The 24,190-nt window shown below is 40.6% G+C and overlaps 2 protein-coding genes across 9 annotated transcripts in view; one reads left to right on the plus strand and one right to left on the minus strand.

Moving 5' to 3' along the window:
• Positions 1 to 1,888: 1,888 nt before the first annotated feature.
• grxcr1a (glutaredoxin and cysteine rich domain containing 1 a) lies at positions 1,889 to 8,219 on the minus strand. Its single transcript, XM_072396392.1, has 4 exons — positions 7,772 to 8,219; positions 4,256 to 4,489; positions 4,100 to 4,165; positions 1,889 to 2,194 (listed from the first exon to the last, which is right to left on the minus strand). The coding sequence occupies exons 1-4, from the start codon at positions 8,174 to 8,176 to the stop codon at positions 2,015 to 2,017; spliced, it is 885 nt and encodes a 294-aa protein (XP_072252493.1). The 5' UTR covers positions 8,177 to 8,219; the 3' UTR covers positions 1,889 to 2,014.
• A 7,902-nt stretch (positions 8,220 to 16,121) lies between these two features.
• Positions 16,122 to 24,190, plus strand: part of atp8a1 (ATPase phospholipid transporting 8A1) — a 90,713-nt gene continuing 82,644 nt past the window's right edge. For 6 of the 8 annotated variants that reach the window (XM_072395355.1, XM_072395357.1, XM_072395361.1 and 3 more), the window contains exons 1-2: positions 16,122 to 16,526; positions 16,863 to 16,961. In XM_072395355.1, coding sequence (XP_072251456.1) covers positions 16,880 to 16,961 — 82 coding nt within the window. In that variant the 5' untranslated portion in view covers positions 16,122 to 16,526; positions 16,863 to 16,879. The remainder of the gene's footprint in view (positions 16,527 to 16,862; positions 16,962 to 24,190) is intronic. The other 2 variants (XM_072395359.1, XM_072395358.1) reach the window with 2 other exon arrangements.

The following is a 24,190-nucleotide window of genomic DNA, read 5'->3' on the forward strand; positions in this document are numbered from 1 at the left end:
CCGCGCATATCAATGTCATGTCTCGTCATACCATTCCCAAGGCAGTGCTCCTGCCCATCCTGTTTCCTTTCATGTCTCACAGTCCTCAGAGGGAGTTTATTTGTGCACGTCGATTAATAAACAATCAAATCATTGGCTTTATTTGGCTAATCATTATGAGAGAAACAAGCGTCGAGACGCGCCTGGAGATCCTGCATCTTCAGTCCTCCTCCAGCTCTCTGCACATCACATCGCCTCTCTCAGCATCTCGTTATTCCATTTGTTCGCGACATTCAAAGAAAATGTAGCTGTTTGAGTGAAAGCGTCGATGCATCTTGAATTTTTCTCTCCCTTTGAAAGGTTTTCGCCTTCATCAGCCCACAGATGGGGGCGCACTAAGCCTTGCACGGTCTCAGATTTTCATGAAGCCTCCCTCCATCACATCAAGCCTGTTGTTACAAAAGCCTAAACCCCATTAGTACCCAGCGCGGAGCTGATTTAAGAACGCGACGTGTATTTATATTTTTTGTTACGCGTGTGCGTGTGTGCGCGCTCTTTCTTCTTTTGAAATGATCGATTTGGTTGCTGTGTCAATCGCAGGTGCAGCAGCATCTAGAAGAATCCAGGTGCTGTGTGAGATGGCAGGAAACGTCCTCATGGCGGGGGAGCATCCTCTTGACCACCACCCTGCTCTACGCTTTTAGCCTCTTTACAGTGCTGCCTTGTCTAATCATGTTCAAGCAGCATTGTACAGGGCTATGACAGCATAGAGAGCTGTGCTGCGCGGGTGCTGCGTTTCCCTGACCCCATGCACTGCAGCCAACTAATGACATCATCCGTGGAAAACACAGAACGGCAGGGTTTGCATGTGATCTTACATGGATTGTTGAATGAATAATTGAACTCAAACTGGTTTCTGTTTGTGTACAGTGTAGAAAATAGATTATTTCGCCCCTTTAATTTAAGGAAATGTCCTCACTCCGGAAAGAAATTTTAAGGACTTCCCAGTGCTTGATTTGACTTTGTTCCAGTCCGGTGTAAAGATAACAGGTATGCGGGGCACAAACAGCTCCTGTGTTAGTGGATAGGCCTTTTATGTTGGTGGAATAAAACTGTATACATCTGTACACACTGATGGGCCATGCAAATATAAAGTACATCTTAAACATTTGTCCAATTCTCTTGATTCATGTCAGGTTCACTGCTGCTTACTTGTCACCATAATGCAAAGGTTTTTTAATTGATTTAGCTTAATTTAAAGATCAGTAAACAAAAAAATGATCATGTCCTAACCCAGTTTTCTCTTAAAAACTGTATCTGTTCAGTTGAGTGTGTGAAGATGCAATCAGGTCTGTGGGGTTCAAACCATGAGCTGAAGGGCCCCTCTTTTCTTTGGATATGTTCGTTAAGACTCCAGCTGCATGTTGTCAAGCTGAAGAATACATCTGGAGCTCCTCTGATGCCATTACATAACAGATAAGTCTCTAAAGTGGCTGCAACATTTGCACTGTATGTGCTATTATTTAAGTTTAACATGTTTCGTGCTCCACGGTGAGCAAAGTTTCAATTACCTTCCCTCTGCTGTCTGAAAATTGAGCCCTTGACTTTCACTGTTTGTCCTGAGTGTCCGTTATCCCTTACTGTCTTTTATAGGATTAGTGACGAGAGAATTTTTAATGTGGGAGCCTCCTCAGTAACAAGCTTAGGTACACCAGAGAGCAGACTAGTCCATGACCCCTCAGTGGACTTATTTTGTTTCTATAGACCCAATCAAAGATTTTTCAATGAGAACTGAGCTCACGTTGAAGCAAAGCATCTGTATCAACAAGATGTAATGAATTACATTGAGAGTCAATATACTCATATCAACAAATTCACAAAATTTATTAGAAATTTCCAGTTTCTTTACTACAATGGCCATGGAGGAAGAGTCCTGCTGTGCTGCCTTTCACTGCCCGTGTTGCAGTTCAGTTCAGGTTCCTGTGCATGGTCCTGAAGATGGTAGGAGGGATGTTGGTCCAGGCACTTAACATCCTCACTTGCTGCAGCTCACACAGGGCTGCAAGCCATTTTCATTGCAGGAAGTGCACTTGAGGGCTTTGAAGGAATCCGTGAAGCAGTTGCGAAACACAGACATCTTGCTGCCATGGCACATTGGGCATGGGATGAAGGCAAAGCCCCCGCAGGTCTGGCACATCTGGGGATGCTGTACCCTCTAAAAAAACATCATATTTTTATTTTCTTGATGAGATATTGCATAGAATACTAACGGAGAATAAACTGATCTTTTTTTTCTTAAATAGAAAAGCTTTAAATTGAGCTAAAAACAAAACTTTAAAGGAAATGCGTCAAAATCCTCTGCTGCTTCACACAATAATGCCTGTCTGGTAAAGTTCGCCTGTCCCTGACAAATTATATGAAATATGTAGACTACTTCACCACCTCACAGACATATCGGTACATTTAATCTGTACAGAAACTGAACTGTAAAAAGACTTAGGTCTTAGGTACTTTAAAGCATTCATCTCCTGCTGTTACATCTGAACAAAACACTGAACCAACAACTGCCTGTACCTAATCTTAACTTATTAACAAATCACTCAATTTACCCAATAACAAAATAGTGCCTACTTTAGCCAAATTACAAAACACAGTCCAAAAAAACTGGGGAACTAAAATGTAAATAAAAACAGACAAAATTATTCAGCCCACAAGTAATTGAAAAGTTCAAAGGCAACATAGAGTGTAATTGTTTTAATTTCTGTGTATAATATCATGGGAAAAAATACCATACAAAGAAAAAGCAGGAATAAGATGTGGAAACAGCTGTCAGAACAGCGACAGCTGCTCTTAAAAGAGGTCATGCAGCACAGTGTTAAACTTTCCCCAACTTTTGTGAAACACTTTGCTTGAGTCAAATCCAAAATGAGCTTGTATTTATCTTAAACACATAAACACTCTTTTTGTCAGTTTGAACATTCATTTTCTTCGTAGCCAACGATGTCCGACCAAATTGGGGTTTAAATGATTAGCAAGAGCATTCATGGCTGTTTGTCTAATCTGTTTTTTTATCTATTGTAGTGTCTGATATTTACCACCTGCGTAAAGTTGTTTTGGGAAGTGAAAAGAAGTCCAATAACTACCAGCTGTGTAGGGGAGTCTTGGGATAAATCAGGACATTTTGAGAATAACATACTCCCCAGCTAGTTAGTCCAAGAAGAGGCTCAATAGATACGCACACGCCATATCCGGGCTTTGTGATTGGTGATGGGAACATACAACATTTTCAAGGTCACTAAGAACAGGCAGATTCTACTTAACGAAGAGCGCACCCACAATAAGTCAGAGATTTTGGGGAATCCGGACACATCTCTCCAGAAATGATGCATCATTCTGTAATTCTGATGCGGACCTGGCTGATAATAAAGGTGTCTGTGTTCAACCAACTCTGTGTCAGCAGAGTTCTTCCTGCATCATCTACACACAGGCTGTTTGAAGGTGACCATCCCCAATATACCACACTATGCAATCAATATCTGCATGAATGCGAATGTCATGTGAATTAGTGAGTAGTAGAGGTGTTAGTCTGTGGTATTTTCTCTGTTTTAGCAGCCATTGTGCTAAGCTAATCTTCTCTTGGAAGCGAAGCCTGAGAAGAGGCCAGTGCCCAATGTTTTTGCACCTCTGAGCCATTGGCTCTGTTTGGTGTGTTTGAAAAGAAAATAATACAGAAAGAATAAGGAGCCCAACATCACTGATGGCAGCTTATTGATGTGATGCATTTTACATTGAGGTTTGCTCGTGTTTTATTGATGACATGACGGACGAGAGGAATCAGCTTGTCCTGTTTGCATTGTGTTCATTTCAATGATTTTGAACAAGTAAAAATCATTGATCTATCATGATTACAACCACATTAGGTTTTAATATATTATGTGCCTTTAAGCCTATAAAGCACAATTTTGTCCATGAGATATAAGAGGAAACATTTGAATAATTCAACTCCATTGTGGATAAAACCAAGTGACTGACTAAAACTGATTGCCAGGAAAGTCATCTATTGGGTCACAATCAATTATTCATGATGGGAGTTCTAATGCAAACACTGAGAATAACCAACCTCAATTTTTGTCAGAAGATCTTGCAGCTCTCCTGATTCATTCATGCTAAGAATTTTCTCAGCACCCTGAAATGTCAAAAGTCAGTCTTCAGTGTGGATACACAAGACACTAAAAGCGCATATAAATAGAATAGAATAGGTGGAATGACGGCTCACCCCGAGGTAGTGTCCATCAATGAACACCACTGGTAATGAAGGAGGTTCACCCACACGTTTGCACCTCTCCTCCAACTCCTTCCCGTACTCGATGTCCAGGGCGATGTTCTTTTCCACAAACTTCACCCTGTGGTTCTGGAAAATCTTTCTGACCAGCTCGCAGCGCTCAAAGGTCGTCCTCACCACACGGAAACTTGTAGTGTAGATCACTATCCGCCCAAATTCAAGGGATAACTCCATCTATGAGGAAGCAGAAATACTTGTAATATGCTGTTGATCATAATGAACAGACTTTCATTTAGCGCCATTACTACTAAAATAATTTTTCCCACTGTTTATTCTCAGGTTTGTTTTCAGTGTTCAGACTAGGTTTTATTTAATGATGCTTTATTTATGCCTAAATGAACATCAACAACATTCAATACTGTATCACTACTTAACTGAGAGAAAACAGGCCTTGAATAAACCTTTCCTCCACATGGAGACCAAACTAAAGCTGCAACTTACCTATAAAACAATAGTTAAAGGATGTATTAATTCTGTGTTAAATCTTCATCAAAAAACACTTTTCTGTCAAAAATAAAAATAGCTTCCTGATACGAAACAGTTTTAAGTAGAAAACTTCAAATTTATTATGATAAAGTTGTCACTGGACAACAAAATTTCACAGGGGATTCCAGGGTGAGACCATAACTTTCACTGGGAGTATCACAGAAAATGACATTGCACCACTGTTTTATGGCACATCGCGTATGTAGTTGTTCTTAGTGCTACAGAAGACACCATCTCTATGTAACCTTTATTTGATCAGTTTCTAATGTTGAGCTTGCTGATTTGCTAATAAAAGTCCTGAGAATATTATTTTAAAACTTCATGAAATAACTAAAGCTAGGTATTGCTCAGCTCAAATAAAGATCTTTATTTGTCTAATAATCTCATTAATTTTAGCCTGTGTTACTTTAAGGTACATGGGTTTATTACCAATATTATCATTATTATTATTTGTATTTTTTAGTGTAACTAAATTAAATATTTTTCTTTTTTCATTGATTTGTTTTACTGTGTGGTTCACCTGTTTCTTTAATCGGCAGTGTAGCACATAATTAGAATATGCATTCATATCTATACCCGTTCAATCCAATGCAGGGTTGTTGTATGTGTGTGTACGGGAGGGGGGTTGCCATTGGGTGAGAGGTGGGGTAAACCCTGGACAGGTTGCTAGTCCATTACAGGGCCACACACAGACAAGTGAGACAAACAACCATGCATGCTCACCCAGGTTCAAATTCAAGCCACCAATTAACGTGTTTTTTCACAGTGGAAGGAAGCCGAAGTACCTGGAGAGAACCCACGGTCCAATACACAAGGAGAACATACAAACCCCAGCCGGGATTCAAACCAGGAACCCTCTTACTGTGACGCTAACCACCACACCACCTTTTTCAGTACAAACTTAATTCACAGATAAGACCCGCTAATGTTGCTTTTAGGTTATGGTGTCTACCTACCATCTAACCCTCATCCATGATGCGGACAGAAAGGAGCGCTGTTACAGATGTTTCTTCCACCACCGTAAAACATTCACTGCAATTACACATTTCCGCGCCTGGAAGCCGACTGTCTCTGTGAATTACAGAAAATCCATTTAGCTCTGTTCGCTTTGCCGTGTGGCCACAGTTTGTGGTCATTGAGTCAATAAGGCCCCACTTAGTAAACCCAGTACCAAGAAGTTCAATGACGTCCATATGTTTTGTCGAGGTATTCCGAATTATATTTTCAATTTCCTGCAAAATAATATAAGATATTGATGACTCATCCTGCACTAGGGAAATATACTAGTTTACTAAATTGTGAGTCAGTGCGGCTAAATTACAATAAGATTGAGTTATTCAGCTCATGTAACAAGCTTAATCCGACAAGAAATCGAATCGGATTGGGTTACTTGCGATCGAATTAAGACCCTGGGATAACTCAATCCGATTGCCCACTTAACGTGCCTGGAGACGACAGTGGATAGGATCAAGCGTTCTGCGCATGCTCGAGATTTTTTCGAAGGAGACGATATTACTGTTGTTGTCACCGCTGTCAGAAAGAAACAAACAACGTGATGGAGAACACGCCGTTGTGCATCCCGTTTGTGCCATAACCATGCTTATCACAAATGTAGAGGGACTAGCTTCATCTTGCTCTTCGTTCGCCATCTTTCTCGAATGCCTTAGTTTTGTTGTTATTGGTGGTGAAGACGTCAACCGGAAGTGGCTCTACTAGTGATAGTTGAAATGGGTACAGCTCCACTTATCTACTGTGGTATTGCATGCTTTGTGCCAGTGATTCAATACATTCACCGCCATGTAACAAAGGATAATTACCCTTGCTCAGATAAGGAGCATAACCCAACTATAGCTATAATCGAGTTAATCTCATCATGTAAACCCACTGATTGTTGCCTGCTCAGGCCAGCAGGATTGACCAGTCAGAGCAGAGTCAACGTGTTTGGAAGGTGGTTGACTCTCCTAGCTTCTGTTTTTAAAGGAAAACCCATGAGTCGCATCTTGTTAGCAGCTTTATGGAAGATGTTTGTTGTCAAATGAATAACGTTTAAGCGTGATGAAGTCATGATCAAACAAATGAGGCACTTCACATAGTTTGATGCAGGTTTGTTATTATTACTTTGACGTGACAAATTCTTAAAGTCTTTGGTGAGAATTTGGAAATCAATTTTCTGTTTATATACCACAAAATTATTTGAGATTAACTTAATTTATTGCATGTATGGTATAGGTATTCTACCAAAATGAACATGTTTTTCTTTCTTTTTTGTCAAAGGTCTGTTTTCATTCCATTCTTTGCAGGTGAATCTTCAGCCCGAGTGGCAAAGTCTTCACAGTTTCACTGTGAACATTTTATTTAAACACATAAACTACATATTCACAGTTATTTAACTCTTTCTTTGTGCAAATTAGTATTTTCCAAAATGGTAACCTGTGCTGTACTGTGGACATAACAAAGCATCAGATTTAGACTCATCTGAAACTCCTCTGGGTTCAGATTAGGCTGCTTCACCTTAATAAGCATTTAATCTGTACCCCAAAAAAAGATAATCTCACCTAATTGTGCTGAGAAGCTTTATCTAGTTTGGTAAATTCAGCTAATACTACTTTACAGAGTATAGTTTGTCACGACCTTCTATAGCACCTTTGCACATACAGTCAGACCCAGAGTTGCCTCAGTCGGACCCAACGCAGTCAGTGGAGTGATACTCGAAAGCAGTGCTGAGAATTCATCAACTTGATTAGTTTCTCCCGAAACACTTAACGAAATGCATCATTAATCTTTAATTGCACCGTGACCTTGTCCTCTGTTGTGAGCTTTTATCACAGTCACACACCTGCATGTAGCTCCTACCTGTAACTAGACTTGACACTGATGGGAAATAGTCTTGCAACTACACAATCAGTAATGTGATTATGAGCTGCAAATTCTCGATAAAACCCAAGCTCAGTTAAAAGTACTTACACTGTTGGAATCAGGAAGGTTTTCAAACAGCGTCTGACCTGCGCTGACTTTGTGCTTGACCCCTCTCACAGTCCCATTTTTGCTGAGAATGTTGACCCTCTTGGTGGTGAACATCCAGTCCTTGGTGGCCCCTGCATACATGAGCAGTTCATCAGGTTCACTCTCACTGTCGTATGGTTCAGAGCCCAGGTATCCATACAGGTTTCCGTGTATCTCTCCGCTCGTAGATGGGGTACTGGCTCGCTCAGCATCAGAGCTGCTGGTGCAGTCTGAATCCAGGGAGTCTGAGGGTCCCTCATCCTTGAACATCTCCTTCAGCACCCGGCCACTGTTCCCCGAAGCCACGCGGAACCTCACCCGCTTCTGTGGCTTCTCCTGACCTGCCGGCAGCACCGTCTCCTCCATTGCAAACCCTCTGCTACATTACATGGTCCACAAAACGACAGTCCAGCTCCCTCCCTCTGATTCAGAGGTAAACATGCAGCTCAGACACTCTGTTTTGTTTCCCATGGATTACTACCAGGTTTAATCCTCACAGTGTGAACAGGTCTAAAAATGACTGGGAGCCCGTAAGCTGCCTCACAGTCACACACACACACAGCCAGTAAATAATACATGCATTTATACCATGGCAACCTAGCAAACTAATCTCAAGTAAAATGATAGTGTTCTTTGAATTATTCATCACAGTTTACACAGTTTTCACCAAAGCTTTGACAGAAAACTTTTAACGGCCTGATTTCATACACTTTAATCAAACAAAGAAGCACTTTCACTTTAAGGGATAAGATGACAAGATAACCTGTTTCACAAGCTTTAGCCATAGTTGCAGCAGTGTAAAGTCTTTCACTCGTTTGGAACAGACTGAAATATCTCAGCTTCTGAAAGTGAAATTCTGTGTGGTGGTCACCAAAAGGCTTCAGCTCTCTGACTTTATGAAGCTTCGACTGTTATGCTGATTTCGGTAGCTTAACATCTACTTGTTGGATTGGTTTTGGTCTCAAGACTTAACCTCTTGACACAATGGAAAACATTTTCAGTGAGATTTTGTTAATGCCTGCGGATGTCTGGGTAACAAAAACCTTGGCCCAGATAACCAGCTATGTGTCGCTGTTTCAATAAGCAACTTTAAAATAAATAATTCCCAGAAAATAGCCAGTAGGTTTGGCTAATTTGTTTAAGAACGTAATGAGACTTCAAACAAAACTGGTCAAAAAGACTACGAATTGAAAAAAGAGAGCTTATCCTTTTCTGTAGATTTATATTTATATTAATTTGAATCTGTTCAGAAAGTATCACAAAATGTTTGGTGTTCCACCATCAGGTCAGTTTGGTCTTACAACTAAGGATCCATAAAGCACTTTTTTAAGATCTATTTTCATTTGCACATGAACACACTTTTAGAAAACCTGCTCAGTATCAGCTAATTACCAGTGCAGCTCTGAGCATACTGACTTTGACAACTCTTTTTAGTGTCCTTTCTTTAAACATTATCTCAGCTTTAATTGCTCTTGTTTTACATGATGCAGTTTCTGCTTAATAGGACAAAGTGTATATGAACAATTTCTCGTGTATAGTATGGACCCCTCTAGGTGACATTGATGGGAAAGTAATTATTGCATGTTCAGAATTCATTAACATGGCTACAAGATGAATAATATGTGGTCAGTCCTGGCACCAACTTGATTAATGGGAGGCCAAGACCTTCAATATGATATTACGCAGCGTGACGAAATGGAGGGATAGCTGACAGTTTTGTTGTTTTAGCTGTGTTTTAAGGTATCTATCAGCATGCACTTAACATTTAATTAAAGAGGAAACACAAAGAACATGAAGTTGGAACTACTTTGACGGAAGACATCACACGACGGCAGGTGGATCCTAAGGAACATGGAGGTTCTTGTGGAGATCTATACTACTTCAGTGGTTTATCTTTAAGCAAGGGTCTGTATCAAAAGTGAAGTAAAATATATATAAAATTATATTACTCAGCATTTATATTGTTTGATCTAATTTTGAGTTCAAGTTTAATTGCGAAGTGTGTTCTGTGACATCATCCATCTACATGAATTCAAGACTCACAGTAAGCTGATATTCCTCGACAGCCAAAGAGGGAGTGCAGGTGTTCACTGAGGGTTCGCAGGGAAGAGGAAGAGAATCACACCATATAATGTGTCACAGTGCTACAAAACCGCAGAGAGACGTCTCAGACAGCTTTTCTGAGTAACAGGTGATGAAGTAGCTCCCTGGAGATGGGACACGCCAGCTTGCAGAGGTGACAGCTTCTCTCTTTTTGAACGCTACAGACTGACATGTGAGGTAAGAGTTATACAAGCACACACTCAAAGACACACAAACAGAGGGCGTCTTCACCTGTCTGTGACAGCTTGCGAAAATCATCACAGAAAATCCCTCTGGGAATCTGTCAAACTAAGATTTAGAGACATCCCAAAGTGATGACAGTACTATGAGTCTGGCTCTGATTCTGGGTCTTATTGATCCAAAGTGACCCCAGCTGTCTTTTACTACAGGGGCATCAGTGCAGCTACAGTTATGTGAAACAGTACAGTACACTCTACTTCACCTGGAAGGTTTTATGTATCAGGGTAAAACATAAATCATCTGGACCATATCAGCTCTGAAGATTCGGTAAATACAGCCTCAGATGAGTAACTACCCGAGAAATATTACACCATGTTACTGTTTAATATATGATTTATTAATGGGTTACTCAGTCCTAGAGGAAAAACTTTTAAGCATGAAATTGTACTTATTTAACTTAATAAGAAATATTTATTCTTTTACTTTAAAGTTGGCTGCCAGCGCTGTGTAACTGCATGACTCTGTCTGTGATAATATCAGCCATGTTCTTTACATGCATTTTCATTTTCAATGACTTTTATATTCTGGAAAAGTTGTTTCTCAGTTAGACTCTCCATCAGTGCACCCTATAACTTTCCAGCTGATATGAACACGTGTTCAACTAGTTCTCTTCCAATGATGAAACAAGCTGAGGATTCTTCATTAGATACAGGCCACAGTAGGATGAAATAAGATAATCAAGAAAACAAGCTTGCCGTGTTATTTAGCCTTCTTCAAAGACAGGATGGGGACATCCTTATCTACAGTTCAGTGAAATGTACCCACGCCATGTTGAGTCAAGCAGCCATTTTATCTTACTTGAACACATTCAAGCAAGACAGCAACCTGAGGAGCTTATCTGGCAGCGCTGCTCATCAGTGGTGCTGCTGTGGCCTCAGCAGCCACCTCCACTGCTATTTAAAAACCAGTTTGGAGGGATTAATATGGCAATGCTCTTTAATTTGACTGCTGACTGTCGGCTAAGCTGTAACTGAGGTGAAAAAGTCAAAAAAGGAAGAACGATAGATGGTTTTAATTTTTGGTAGCTTGAATAATAAGAAAAATTCTATTAAGTAACAGTTTACTTTCATGTTTTCATGACTTATCTGAGCTTTAATAAATTAAGCGTTTGAATTTTTCAAATGTCCTTGTACTGAAGTACTTCTTTACATCATGAAATGCACCTTTGTGGGTTTGACGGGATGAGCTGCTTGCATTTATACATTGAAATGAAATGACTGCAGTGACTATATGTTGGTGAGTGGCTCGCCATGAACAGTCTCGCCTATCCCCTGACCACAGATTAACATCCACAAGGGGGCAGAATGCAATTCAATTACATTTAAATGACACACTGGTCAACCACTCCCTCCAAAGCAGCTAAAAGCCTGAAGGTAGTCCAACCTCTCAGTTTGATCAGTCTTTAGAGAACAAAATCAAGCCAAGTGCGTAACAGTGAGATTAATGGATGATGAAAAGAGAGGGATTAAAATTTTGTTCTGAAGTTCAGGAAGCTGAACTTCCAAAGGGCTACAGCCACTGGTGGATCCTCTTTTAGAATATCAAAAATAAATAAGTTTGAAATACTACAATTTAACAATGGTCCTATTAAATCTTGAACTTTGTATATTTAAGGCAGTCTCATTACTGTTGTTAGCATAAAAAAAAAAGAATGTTACTAAATGACAACGTGGTACACAAGCTGATAATTGTGAACAGTTATACATTTTTTTATTCTTATAAAAAAAGCTATTCTATGATAAACTTACATTAAAATGGTTGTGTAACTTGGAGAACTGTTCTCTCAATAGCAGTTTATAGGGTAAAAACACCACTGATGGGAAAGAACAGGGTCTTCATCCTCTACATCTGAATGAAAAACCTATCTGGGATGGGATCCAGCAAAGCTATTGAGTTTACAGTTTAAACTGCATTTTTTTTTCTACTTAGCATTTTGCCTCTCAACAGCAGCAGCAAAGTGACTCAAAGTATTTTCCTGCAGCAGCAAAAAGCTTGGAGGCAAGAGCTTAGACACAACATAATTCATAAGCTGTTTATTCAACGTCTCTGATAGACACTGAATATTCACTGTGGTTTGATTTAAGTACCAGGCCTGTGAGATATTTCAAGGATTAAGTTTTTTCAGGTTATTCTGAATGTTTTAATTGAAGGAAAGTATTTTGCATCCCAGGCAGTTTTAATTATAAATTTGAAAATAATACATCTCAGTCCCTCTTCTAGAAATATTTCCATCTGGACCAAAGCGATGAGCCGGCCAACCAACAACCCTGGAGCGATGCAGCGTCTAATGCTTGAATAACAGAACTGAAAATTTGAGCTGATTTATGTGACTCTAGTTGATAAGGCACTATCATTGAATTAATCACCGAACAAATGGGGAAATTTAATTTTAGATGATGAATGAAAAAGAGGAAAAATTACCAACCAAAAGCCTGGACTGTTATTTGAACACACAAATGTTTTATCGATTAATTTCTGTTTCTTTATGGTAACTTTGCAGACTTAGAGAGGACTGTTTGGTGCAGTCAAGGATGCTCCACAGACCTATGCTGCACATTTTGTATTTGGAAAAAAAACCCTGAAATTTAACAGCTAATCAGAGTTATGGAGAAATATAAGAGAAAGTAGATCCTGATTCTGAAGCTCATAATCAGTGAGCCACAGATTAACTTGACCTTTAACGTTTCTTATACTGAATCTTTCAACTGCTGGCAGCCAAAATGTATAGTTAAAGACTGTAGTCCTTTAAAAAAAAAAAAAAAAAAAGAGGATAAAAAGGCATCAGTAAAAGGTCTGATGAAGCTATAAATAAATGTATTAAACACTCAGGCAATTTGCATTTGACACAGATATTTAATTGTGTTTGAATCGTGGATAGCTGTTTGAGTGAATCATTGTTTGGGCTGGGCACGCTATAAGACAGAAAACCAGTTCAACTCTCACATAATCTCAGAGGCAGGCTTCTTGTCACTGTTGCCTAGCAACCGTGGGAGCTACAGAGCCAAATCCCCACGGTGGTGAGCTGATGTTGAATTAGGTGAAGTGGGGGGAAAGAAAGGAAATCTTTGGGAGAGATGTGTCTTTAACAGGCACAGGAGGAGGCGAAGATGTTTAGGTGTTAATTTCTTGTTTTTGGATGTGTTAAATCTTGACCTCCTACTGTATGTAACACAGTCGATCTGGGTGTTGTTGTAGCCTCTCTTTTTTTTTGGGTTAGTGAGAATAGGACTTGAAGGTTTAAAGAAACCCATTCTGCTGCACCGCTGGCACACAAAGCCTACTCTCTCTTTTCTATTCTCAGACAGAGATACATAATCCAATTTTTCTCTAATCCTTACATGACTACAAACATTTCAGAGTTTCAAAACACATGAAAACAGGCAGGAAGACTTGCAGCAGTAACAGAAGAATTTCTTTCAAAATATCCACAGGAAGCATTTTGACATTCAGTTTTGTGAAAATTCCCCATCCAGCTGGAGCATATCTGCAGTTCTCTTGTGCAACTGCAGTGGTGCTGCTGCTGTACAAATATCGTCTGTGCTGTGATTTGCATTTCAACCGCAGTGAGATTGAGAACAGAAAGCAGTGCACAGCAGGTAGGCAGCAAAGATGGCGTTGTTGCTGCTTTCCTCTTTGCACGTGCATACAGATTGGCTTAATGCGTCCCATTCATTTCACAGAGAGTTAATGTTAGAGCAGGTTTAAGTGGCACGCTGATGAAAGAAATTGTGGGTTTGAGCGAGTCACCTGCAGATTAGACCTTCTGCTGAGCTCGTCTCTAGACAATAATCACATAATAGCACGGCGACTGATACTAGTGTCTTCTTACAACTGCTTAATTCCATTGTTGTGGTCAGTATCTGTCCTGGTCTGTCACTGCATGGCTGGCTTCCATATTTCTTTTAAGTTGGCATGTCCAAGACTTGAACTGCTTTTTATGGACAAGACTGATAAACAAATTCATTTGAGTATTTAATTTTGCATGAGACATTTCATGGCATTTCATGCCACAAATCATGTTAAACTACAACCACATGATATGTCAGAAACTCCAGATACATTAAATATGGTGCTCTGTACCCTTACAGAGTATATTAACGTGTATTGCCAAGTATCTTAGATGTTCCATAAAAGCCCAACTAATGGTGAGGGCACCAGACTCCCCCTTTGATGAAGTATGACAGAGTAATTTACTAGTAATGTATGTGCATTTTTGGAGTTTTTTCAGTCTGGATGATAACCTTAAACAATCTATTGACTTCAATCACTCAGCTCATCAGCATATTGGCTTCTGTTCACTGGCTTATCTTTTTGTGGGTGTAATAACTCAACTTTTTGTTTGTCTTTTAAGGTCAGAAGTTGAACATCCTTGGCCAATATAAGTTCAAAATCTATTTTGCAAGACAGACCGGAGAACAAATTGCAGGACACAACTCAAAAATATGACACTATTGATACAAAGATATGATTAAAAATATAAGCTTGTAAATTGTTCAAGTCTCAGATGAAAAATTTCCAAACAACTCAATAAAGCTAAGAAAATACACAAACCTTTATGTAGAGGTACACCCTGAAATGTTTCTATAGGTGTTGTGGTGACTGTCGCCTCACAACAAGAGGGTTCCTGGTTTGATTCCTGGCTGGGACACTTTCTATGTGTTCTCTCTGGGTACCCTGACTTCCTCCTAATATCCATAAGAAATGTATGTTAGGTTCATAGGTGACCCTGAATTGTCCCTAGGAGTGAGTGTGACTCCTTGGTTGTTTGTCTCATTTGTCTTTAGGTGGTCTTGTGATGGACTGGTGACCTGTCCAGGGTGTACCCCACCTCTCGTCCGATGACAGTTGATACAGGCTCTAGCTTGCTTAGATCTTGAATTGGATTAAGAGGGTATATAAAATGGATGGATGGATAAAGATCAATATGCCTGATATAAAATGGGATTTGGAGGCATATTGTAGCTTTACCCTCCCTCCTGTTGATGTGAGCCCTGGATTGGAAATCTGGGGACGTTTTTGACATACTGACACTTTCGACATCTCAGGATTTTGTTCCTCTTTATTTGAAGATATCTACACTTAGTAAATATTAGTATCTTTCTGTATCTCCTCACAGCAAGAGTTGCAGCTAACATGGACAAAAGCCAGGGCTTATTCTTGTCTCTCGCAGTTGTATTACATCAACATATCCTTAGTCTGATGTCTGCAGTGTGTGGATGTATTTTATGCCACTGAATCAAAATGATAAGCAATTCTTAGGGATGACCGAACGATGATAGCCTCTCAATACATCTCTAATATGGATATTTGAAGATTTTGTACAATCATTTGTATTGCAATTGTTTGTAAAGTCATCTAAATGCAACCAAACAATGCATTTTCACCTAGTTCTGAAAAATATCCAATGTTGCATCCCTCCTTTGATTTTCCATAGATGCTTTGATAAAAAAATCCTATATCCAATATCGTCCCCTTGCTAGCAGATATTACTGTAATTTTTTAATGAAATATCTAACTTACATGTAGATAAAAATATATAGTGCAACGTGTTGACTTTTCACGCATGCAGACTTCTTCTAGTAAACATTTCATAATACATATTAGATTGCTAAATGGTTGCCGGTGTTATTACAGTCACTGTTTACACGTTATCACCTATTTTTTAAGCAAACATAATTCAGTAGCGATAAGGCTACTCCCAACATGTGAGCAAACAGCTACCGGAGAAGAGGGGGGTTGTTCACACCAACCAACAATTTGTTGGACAGTTTTCAAAGCATTTATGTGCTTTAAGCTTCATTGGCCATGCTTACTCACACCAAACTCTTCCTCCTATCTAATTCGTCGGAAAGAAAATAAAAATTTCATTTTATATTTAACCCCAAGTCGTAGTGAATTGGCATTCCACCCTCCCGCTGCGGTTGCAAGTGGTACGGTCCATAATGTGAGGCGGCACCGTCCCCCTCACTTCAGTTTATGGTGAGTCCGTGACTCCGTGTCCACCACCGCTAAATTGAAGCCTACAAATGGCTTTACTCCGCCGTTAGGTACCGTGAAGCTGGGGAGATTCATGAAGCACAAGACTCCTCACCATGTTTGTGTCACCGCACGCAAATGAAAGTTGGTTTTATCTCGCCTGCATCTCTCATTAACAGTATACGCGCAGCCGTCCAGCCCGTATGACAGAGGGTCCTCCGCTGTTTTTCACCCGTTGTTTTTGAATTCTTTGACGGTTGAGAGGAAGCAACCGCTGCAGCCACAGGGAGCCGAAGTAAGAAGCCGCGACCGCTTGACAGGTGCCGTCGCCGGGCTCTGAGTTTAGGGATGCCCCCTGTCCGGAGAACGATGTCTGATCTTCGAACCCGGGCGGAAGGTAAGTAGGAACTGTTATGACCGGTTTCTCGTTTCTTTGAGATGCTTTATAGAGCGCGTCCACCATTATACGAATATATCCTTGTTAATGCAAGAAGGCCGACCGGCAGCTCTCTGGAAGTGGAAAGAACTTGCTAGCTATAGGTTGCCAACTGGCGTCAGGACTTGAAAGTTTTTGCAAAGGAGTGTCCGGGATGAAAGCTCTTACAGACTAAATGTAACCTATATCGACAAAGTTATCCACGAGTGAAAGTGAGAGTCAGCTGCCATCTCTACATTTGAGATGAAACGGCTTTCTAAGACTAACGCTGTGTCATATTGATTTTTGTACTTTGAGACTGAAACAAGTGTAAGATGGACCTGACCCTGCTGAACCTAGCGCCCATCAAGACTGAGGCAGCCATGTCCAGCCCCCTACCATCATCTGATAACACAGGTGAAGTTGTTGCTCTTTCACAGTAGCCACAAGTAGTCTGATAGTGATCACAAGTGTTAAGGAAATGGCATCTGCAACAGTGTGGGTCCAATAATACAGCTATTGTAATTCGGCTGGGACCCCTACTCCTTCACTGCACCAGTAACTTTCCACTGCATCTTAGCTGTGTTTGCCAGGAGAGGAAGATGCGGACACTTAAGTGATTTGGATGCTCATAAGAGGATCTGTTTTCTTTTGAGCTTTGGATGCTGCTGAGTAGATTTGGGCTTTAAGGTGTGTTTGTTTACCCAGACGAGCACCATGGCTGTGCACTTGCAGGCTTACAACTGGCTGCAGATACACAGTCGATCTGAGTTTCTTTATGAAGTCTTTAAATCCCCCTCATCGCTGTCCTGTGGCTTACCCTGACCTCTGACCTCTCAAGACAGGGGCCGAATTTATCTACAGTGATCGATATCGCTCCCCATTATTTACAATGCTTGCTGCTTGTTTCTGTTTCCCTTTGCTGGAAATGCACAGCGCTGCTTTGGTTTAATTTTGCATGGCTCAAGTTTGATTTAGAACTGTCGGTCCAGTCTAATATCTCAGCCTGACTTATTGCTGTTGAGTATATTATTTGGCTGCTAAAGAAAGCAGCTGCCCTGTTAAAGTGAATTAGGCTAAACTACCTCCTTCTTTTTCCTTTTTTTTAAAAAAATGTTTTGATATATACTTTTTCTCGTAATGTTAGATGAGGCTAACATTGTCTACAGGAGTTCAGTGTGTTGTGTGGTTTACCAGCAATTTTGCAGCGTTTGACAGCGTCACTCAATATGTGTTCGTGCTTTTGAACGGTGTCCTTTGTGGAAGTAAATCGTGCTGCAGAGAGAAATGCATTTTTTAAGACACATGCAAGTTCATTTAAAAAATTCAGTGTTTGTGAGCATGAAGAACTTCACAAGCCTCTGCAGATGTGTTTAAAAAAAAAAAAACTGAGAGCTTGACAGCTCATCCATAGTGGGCAACAATCCAGTCTACTGACAAGCATTACATCGAGTCTTTTTCTATAAATCACAAATGCATATTGTCTATGTGGTATTTTTTTTTAAATGAATGTAAGGTAGTATCGATGAGTGTTAGATTTAAACATGACTTTTAAAGTTTGTGTTCATCAGTAAAAACTATATGATTTGGTAAGCATTGGTATTGCTTTAAGGGGCGTTGTGGACAGTCTATAGGTCGTTTTACACCAGAGTATAGTGGAATACGGCTTAAATTACCTTTAGTAGTCAATCGATTTCTACAGATTTTGATATCGAGCATCTTTAGCTATATTGTTGATAAATAATTTTTTTCCTATAATGACTAAAAATATCATCTAGCTGTGATTATCAGCCATAATTTAACATTGCTCTGTTTCTGGCTACTGTTGTACATTTGTCAAGTATAGAAAGAACAGCACGACCCATGATGCACTGTGTTACTTAAACACTGATTTATTTGTTGTGGTCCATCACAAACCAGCTGGTTTCTCACAGAACTACCTGTAAAGTCATCCTAACGTACCTTTTGGAAAAGAACAGTTTTTTTTTAGAAACACTCGGCACCATATGGGATGAAGCATATAGCTTTAACTTCCTACAACAAGCAAATTGCTGATCAATGAAGTTGAAATTGGGAAGCCGGTCATTGAATGGAAGCTCTTACTTTTGACTGTCGTCATGCCTGCAACCCATCTATAGCTCCCACTATGTGATACTGAGTAGACGGAACCTTTCTTTTATACCACACCTGCACAGCTTGGAGCCTCTCATTCAGTTGAGGACCACTGTATGTTGATAACAGGGATAAGCCTGCAGATTGACAGCTCATATCAAATAATGTTCTCTCTGTATCTTCCTTTATCTGTGGCCTACTGTTTTCAAAATGTTCCCCCACTATGGGAAACTGCATCCACAGAGCTGCAGCCTTCATGTCAAAAGTTTTGAATCATTGTCTAAGGCAGGCTTGATTGCGGTTCTTTCGGCAACTGTTTTGAGGATTTGCAGGGACCTTCTTGCATGTTTGTCCCTCCATTTTCACTCAATATCAGTTCAGAGACACTGATGCTGCATCCTGGACTTTTTTTACACGGCCTGATACAGTTGTGATTCATTTAAAGGAAAACTAATTATTCTGAGCGTCCATTACTGACATATCATCCAGGACACAGCCCTGAATTTCATGTGACATAAAAAGTTGTTGAATGTCGACTTTTGACGATTTAGGGAACTGCAGGTTCGATTTCAGTTCCAGTTTCCAGTGAAACCAGTGGCTGGCTTTTTTTTTTGTGCAGTAGTTTTGCCTGACTTGATTTTTAAATTGTAGAGCAGTTTGTCATCTTGTCTGTGCACCCCAACAGAAACAGTGATGTTATTCCGTAGAGGCTCCTGAGCGTCATGCTGGTAGAAATCTAAATAACTGAATTCTAACATAGCTTCTGTCTAAAATTGTTGACCTCTGTAGCTGCTGCAGTTGGAACGGACTGAACACGTAAATTATGCTACTTCCCTGTTGTGCTCAGTCCCACCCTGTTCTGCAGTATTTCTTGTGAGTGTTTTAATGAAAGCCTAAGTACACCCTCCACCCTTCAGTTTGATATTTTAATCACCACGGCGCATCAGGCAGGCTTCCATCTAGAAAGGGCAGCCCTCTGCCAGGCTTACCACTTAATCCATCAGCAGTCTGTCCATCAGCTCTCCATGCTACACACCCTTCAGACTTGGCCACCACGTGCCGCTCTACTCTGTAACACCGCTGTTTTCTGCGTTGTGGAAACATCCAACGTCGCGGCCAACCTGGCTAAATGTGCTGCCAAAATAACCCTATCTAGGACACTTGGAATATAGGTGACTTCATAAGCTATTTGCATTTTCAGTGTGTGATCCAGCAACAACAGACAGGCACCTTAAGATGCTCATCTCTCCAATCTGAATTTCCATGATCAATTGAGGGCGCTTGATACCTGCCTACAGTGTTTAAATGGGGGAAGCTGATCGACAGAGGCCACACAGGCTAAGATTAGACATATGGCAACAAGCATCTGGTTGGCTCTCTTAGCTGGCATGCTTATCTGCACCCTCTGTTTACAGTAAAGTTGGAGAAAGGCAGGTAAACCTGTCTGGTGAGGATGACTCCATCATAGGACTAAATGCTTGTCTTTCTGTGTCAGCTGATTCACATCATGGGTGATCTTCATTTCTGATTGCCAACATCCTTGTTCTGTGTGACACAAAGTAGTCTGCCTCTCCTTTAAGCGTTGTACCTTTCTGTCAGGCAAAGTTTTTTTGAAAGGGTAAGTGAAGCAGTATGTTTTCCCCCTGTAGCATTTCAATAACACCAGCTAAGCCGCAGTCTATCTGAATAGTGGTAACAGCACGGGGAGGGAGACTGGAGGGGGATAGACTGCTCCCTTCTGAAGGGATCCTGAGCTGCCCATGTGCCTGGCGGATCACTGGCTGATAATAATGTGGCACAAAAGCCCAACACGCCACTAAATCCCCTGTCTGGGGCCGCTGGTGTGTCATATCAAGTCCCCTTGGGCCTCTCTGCTCTATGTGCAGGCATGAGACATCTCCTCTTCTTTATTTTCCACTTCATGTCTCTCCTTCATCACTAACCTGCAGCCAGTCTAATATGGTTTCTTCGGATACTCAATTTAACCCACGTCAGTGATTCTGTCTGTCTGCAAGACAAACTGTGAAGAGGGGGGGATGTAGAAATGCTCCCGTGAATGAGTCCAAAAAGAGACTGGTGCAGAGTTAAAGCATCTATAGTTCTTCTAACGCACTGTCACAGAGGCTTTTTCCTCATTCATTCTTACATTGGCCTCAAAGAGTGAGAGCGCCACATTGGTTCTATCGTAGTTCAGTCTCTTCTTCTTCTTTAATCAACTGGTCAATCAATATTTCAACTTTATGCAGTAAAATGATCAAGAGATCTCTCTTTGCGTTGCTTCTAAACATTAACTATGGAAATGTAATGTCCTTTTAATCAATGTGAAAGGATGAGGAAGTTCAGAAAAACATGAATACCTGTTCTGCTGCTATGACAACCAGGACAGAACAAAACAATTTGCTATGACCAAAATTTTACATGAATTAATAATTAAAGAGTTTGACACTAAACCTGTGATTGTGCTGCTTTATACTCACTGAATCCATCATTTGGAGGACTACTTCCTCTAATCTGTCGGTGGGCTTAAGTTCCTAAGAGATGTTTACAGGGTGCATCAGATGGTTTGTTAGACAGAATCATCCTAGAAGTCATTTTTAAAGTGTTTTTGCAAAAGAGGAGGAAACAAAACATGGCTCATGGTTTGATGAATCATCCCTCTTTCGCTGTCTCTCGCGGGCTGGCTTAAGTGAATCAGGAGTAAGGCCAGTTCATAAAATCCAACTTTGTACAAAGCCTGCCATGTGAAGACCCTGAAACTGCTCAGTGTTATTCTCCGGTTCTGATCATCTTTAGTAGTTGTTGTGATTGAATATTGTCACACCTAATATCATACAAAGCTGCCAGTACAGGACACCGATTGGTCCCAAAACGACTGTTAATCGGCAACTAAAGCATAGCTTGGAACCTGGTAAGATGGACTCTCTTCATATCATGAGAATCGAGCTGCGTTTCAAGGTTACAGCTGTGAATCACAGATTGAAAGATATTTACCAACCACTGGAAGATTGCAGTACAAATTTATGCCGGTGGGAAGATCAATCCTCCTTATCCCTGAATTTAACCTTTAGCTGTAGATGTACAGTGAGTCAGAAAATGAATCCCTAAACTATATCTGGTAATCCACTTGTCATAATGTTTTGGTGGTCATTTTTTGTGGTTTGGTTGTGTTCATCTGTGTGATGCGGACACTGACTCCTGTGCCAGGAGACAGTCAATGTGATGCTGTCACAGTGGGATGACGAGGTCAGACGGAGGTGTCGCCAGGCACTCTGCAGGATAGCAACACCATCAATGGTGAGGAAGATGAAACTCTTGCTGCCCTTGACCACCGTCCCAACCCCTCACCCCCTTTCCCCAAGAGCTTGTGAATTTTATGACCCCGATTCTGTCTTGGCTAGATTGATGTTCAACTAGGTCACAGTGCTGCTTCTATGCATATATGATTTGGTCTAAAAACACATTTAAGAAATGTTAGATATCGTGTACATTACTGTCGAGATGGTTCTTCTGCTTTGCTGTAACAGTACCTAAACGTTCTGTCTTAAAAGATAGATATTGCTGATCTTGAAGCAATTCACACAACTTGGTAGTGACCTAAAAGAGTAATCTGTGAAGGTTTGAAGCAAGCTACAGCTTATCTACATTTCCTATTTTAAGATACCATGAATAGGAAATCTTTATGGGTAATATTCTGTCGAAGGTGATGCTAGCAGGACACAAAGTCGCCCATTTTTAAACCAGCGTCTTGTGCTCCTGCCGTAAAAGCTGTACTATAACTGATATTAATAGATGACCTACTCTGAAGACTGAGACCTGAATCGATAAGAGAAGGATGGAATCCACATAATCGTTTCCTCGTGGCTTTTAGGAAGGTGCCTTTGTTGTGCACGTGAGGAACTTACTCTGTAGCTTTGGCTGATGCAGGTTCTGATTTCGGATCAACAGATATGACACGAGGTCAAATGGCCTCACTGAAACTGGCATGGATTAATTGTCATCATCAGCCATTTGGATATTACAGCTATTTATAGGGAGCATGTGATGGAAACGAGTGTGGCCGTCCCTATTAAGTTTTTTTGTTTGATTGTTTTTGGCAAAAAACCAAATACTTTTGTGAGTTTTGTAGGAATTTAAATGTCCAAACAACATTGCAGATTACATAGCTGTAGCTGCAGAGTTTGGTTCTGCCACACAGTGATGGTGTAGTTTAGAGAAAGCTGAATGCTCTCTGTCGTTCTTTTTGTCATGTGATCACTTGTGTTTCTTCCATGGTAGTTGACATAAACGCGTGTCATTTTAGATGGTCTGATTAAACAGTCGTCCAAATGATTTGTCATTACTGATGAGTCTCGCGGAACCAGTTAGACAGGAAAAACAACCCGGTTGACACAGTGGATCCAACTCGCTAAATGTTGTAAAAGTTTGTGTAAATCACCATTTAACAGCTACAACAGACATATATACATGTGTCTAAAGTTGGAATTTGTTGTGTTGGTTTATTTAGTTGTTGTTGTACTCTTCTATCACTTCTTTTGACAAAGCTCCGAACATGATCTTGTAGTGTCAACAGTATGTTTGTGTCCCTCTAATTCAGGATTACCCGAGGCCCTGGGAAAGAATAAGGTGCAACCGTTCAGAAAAGACTGAGATGTCAGTGAGGCCTAAACAGTTGTCAGGATTTAAAATAGCATCGTGAGCGACTTTCAGATAACGTTTTTAATCTATTATGTCAGACAGAACTGATAAATATTCCTCATAGGCTTTGGCAATATTTTAACTTTTCATAAGGCCTTTGTGAATTGCTTTGATTTATAGCCAACTATAAAGAAAACCCAAATGATTCTCTCAGCCTCTGGGACTGTTTTCTTGTGTTTAGTGCTAACTGACATTTGTTAGCATGCGAAGTCGCTTTGCTAAGATCTGCTTAACACCATCATTTAAGGATGATTGCTTTGAGCGTGCTAACGACTTGATGTCTCAGCGTTGCAAAGCCTCCGAACCCCCATTCAAAAAGGTGCTTGTGCTGTGTCTGTGCCCATAGAATATTAGTTTTATTATGATATTTATGAAGACTAGGAACACGGTGACAGTGTGACTGACATTCACATGGCCTTTTTCCTGTTTCCAGCACTTTGAATTACATACCATATGCTCTTGCCTTTGATCATTCATAAAGTCACACACAGCGGAAAGGTTTCTGTCCCTGCAGATCTGTCACTAATCTCAGCCAGGACAGCCCTGTGATGTCACCACAAGCCCCAGCTGCCTGCGTTATCCCTGCGCTGTCCGTCCCACTGTGGCCTGCCTGAGCCTATGAGGAGCCAGACGGAGCCAAACAGGGTGGGGGATTAATTCTACAGCTGCCTGTTGTTGTTGTGGGTGCTGGTTACAGCACTGTGATCTGATAAGCGACTTATGGATGTTGCTTAGATTGAGGCAGTATCTATAGTCCCCTCCAGCCCTTCTTTCCATTCACAAATGGTTGGAGATGGGGAGGGGGGCTTTCATCTCTGGGACTTTGATTCCTTTGAATA

This window comes from Leuresthes tenuis, unplaced genomic scaffold (assembly GCF_036924035.1).
Source record: "Leuresthes tenuis unplaced genomic scaffold, fLeuTen1.0.hap1 SCAF_11, whole genome shotgun sequence".
Lineage (NCBI taxonomy): Eukaryota > Metazoa > Chordata > Actinopteri > Atheriniformes > Atherinopsidae > Leuresthes > Leuresthes tenuis.

Bases quoted from the DNA above. Each gene is read 5' to 3' on its own strand.
- grxcr1a (XM_072396392.1), bottom strand. From the start codon at position 8,176: ATGGAGGAGACGGTGCTGCCGGCAGGTCAGGAGAAGCCACAGAAGCGG. The intron at 4,490-7,771 runs GTAAGTACTTTT...TCATAGATGGAG, and splicing joins ACCTTCCTGATTCCAACAGT to TTATCCCTTGAATTTGGGCG. The intron at 2,195-4,099 runs GTTGGTTATTCT...ATGTTTTTTTAG, and splicing joins ATCTTCTGACAAAAATTGAG to AGGGTACAGCATCCCCAGAT.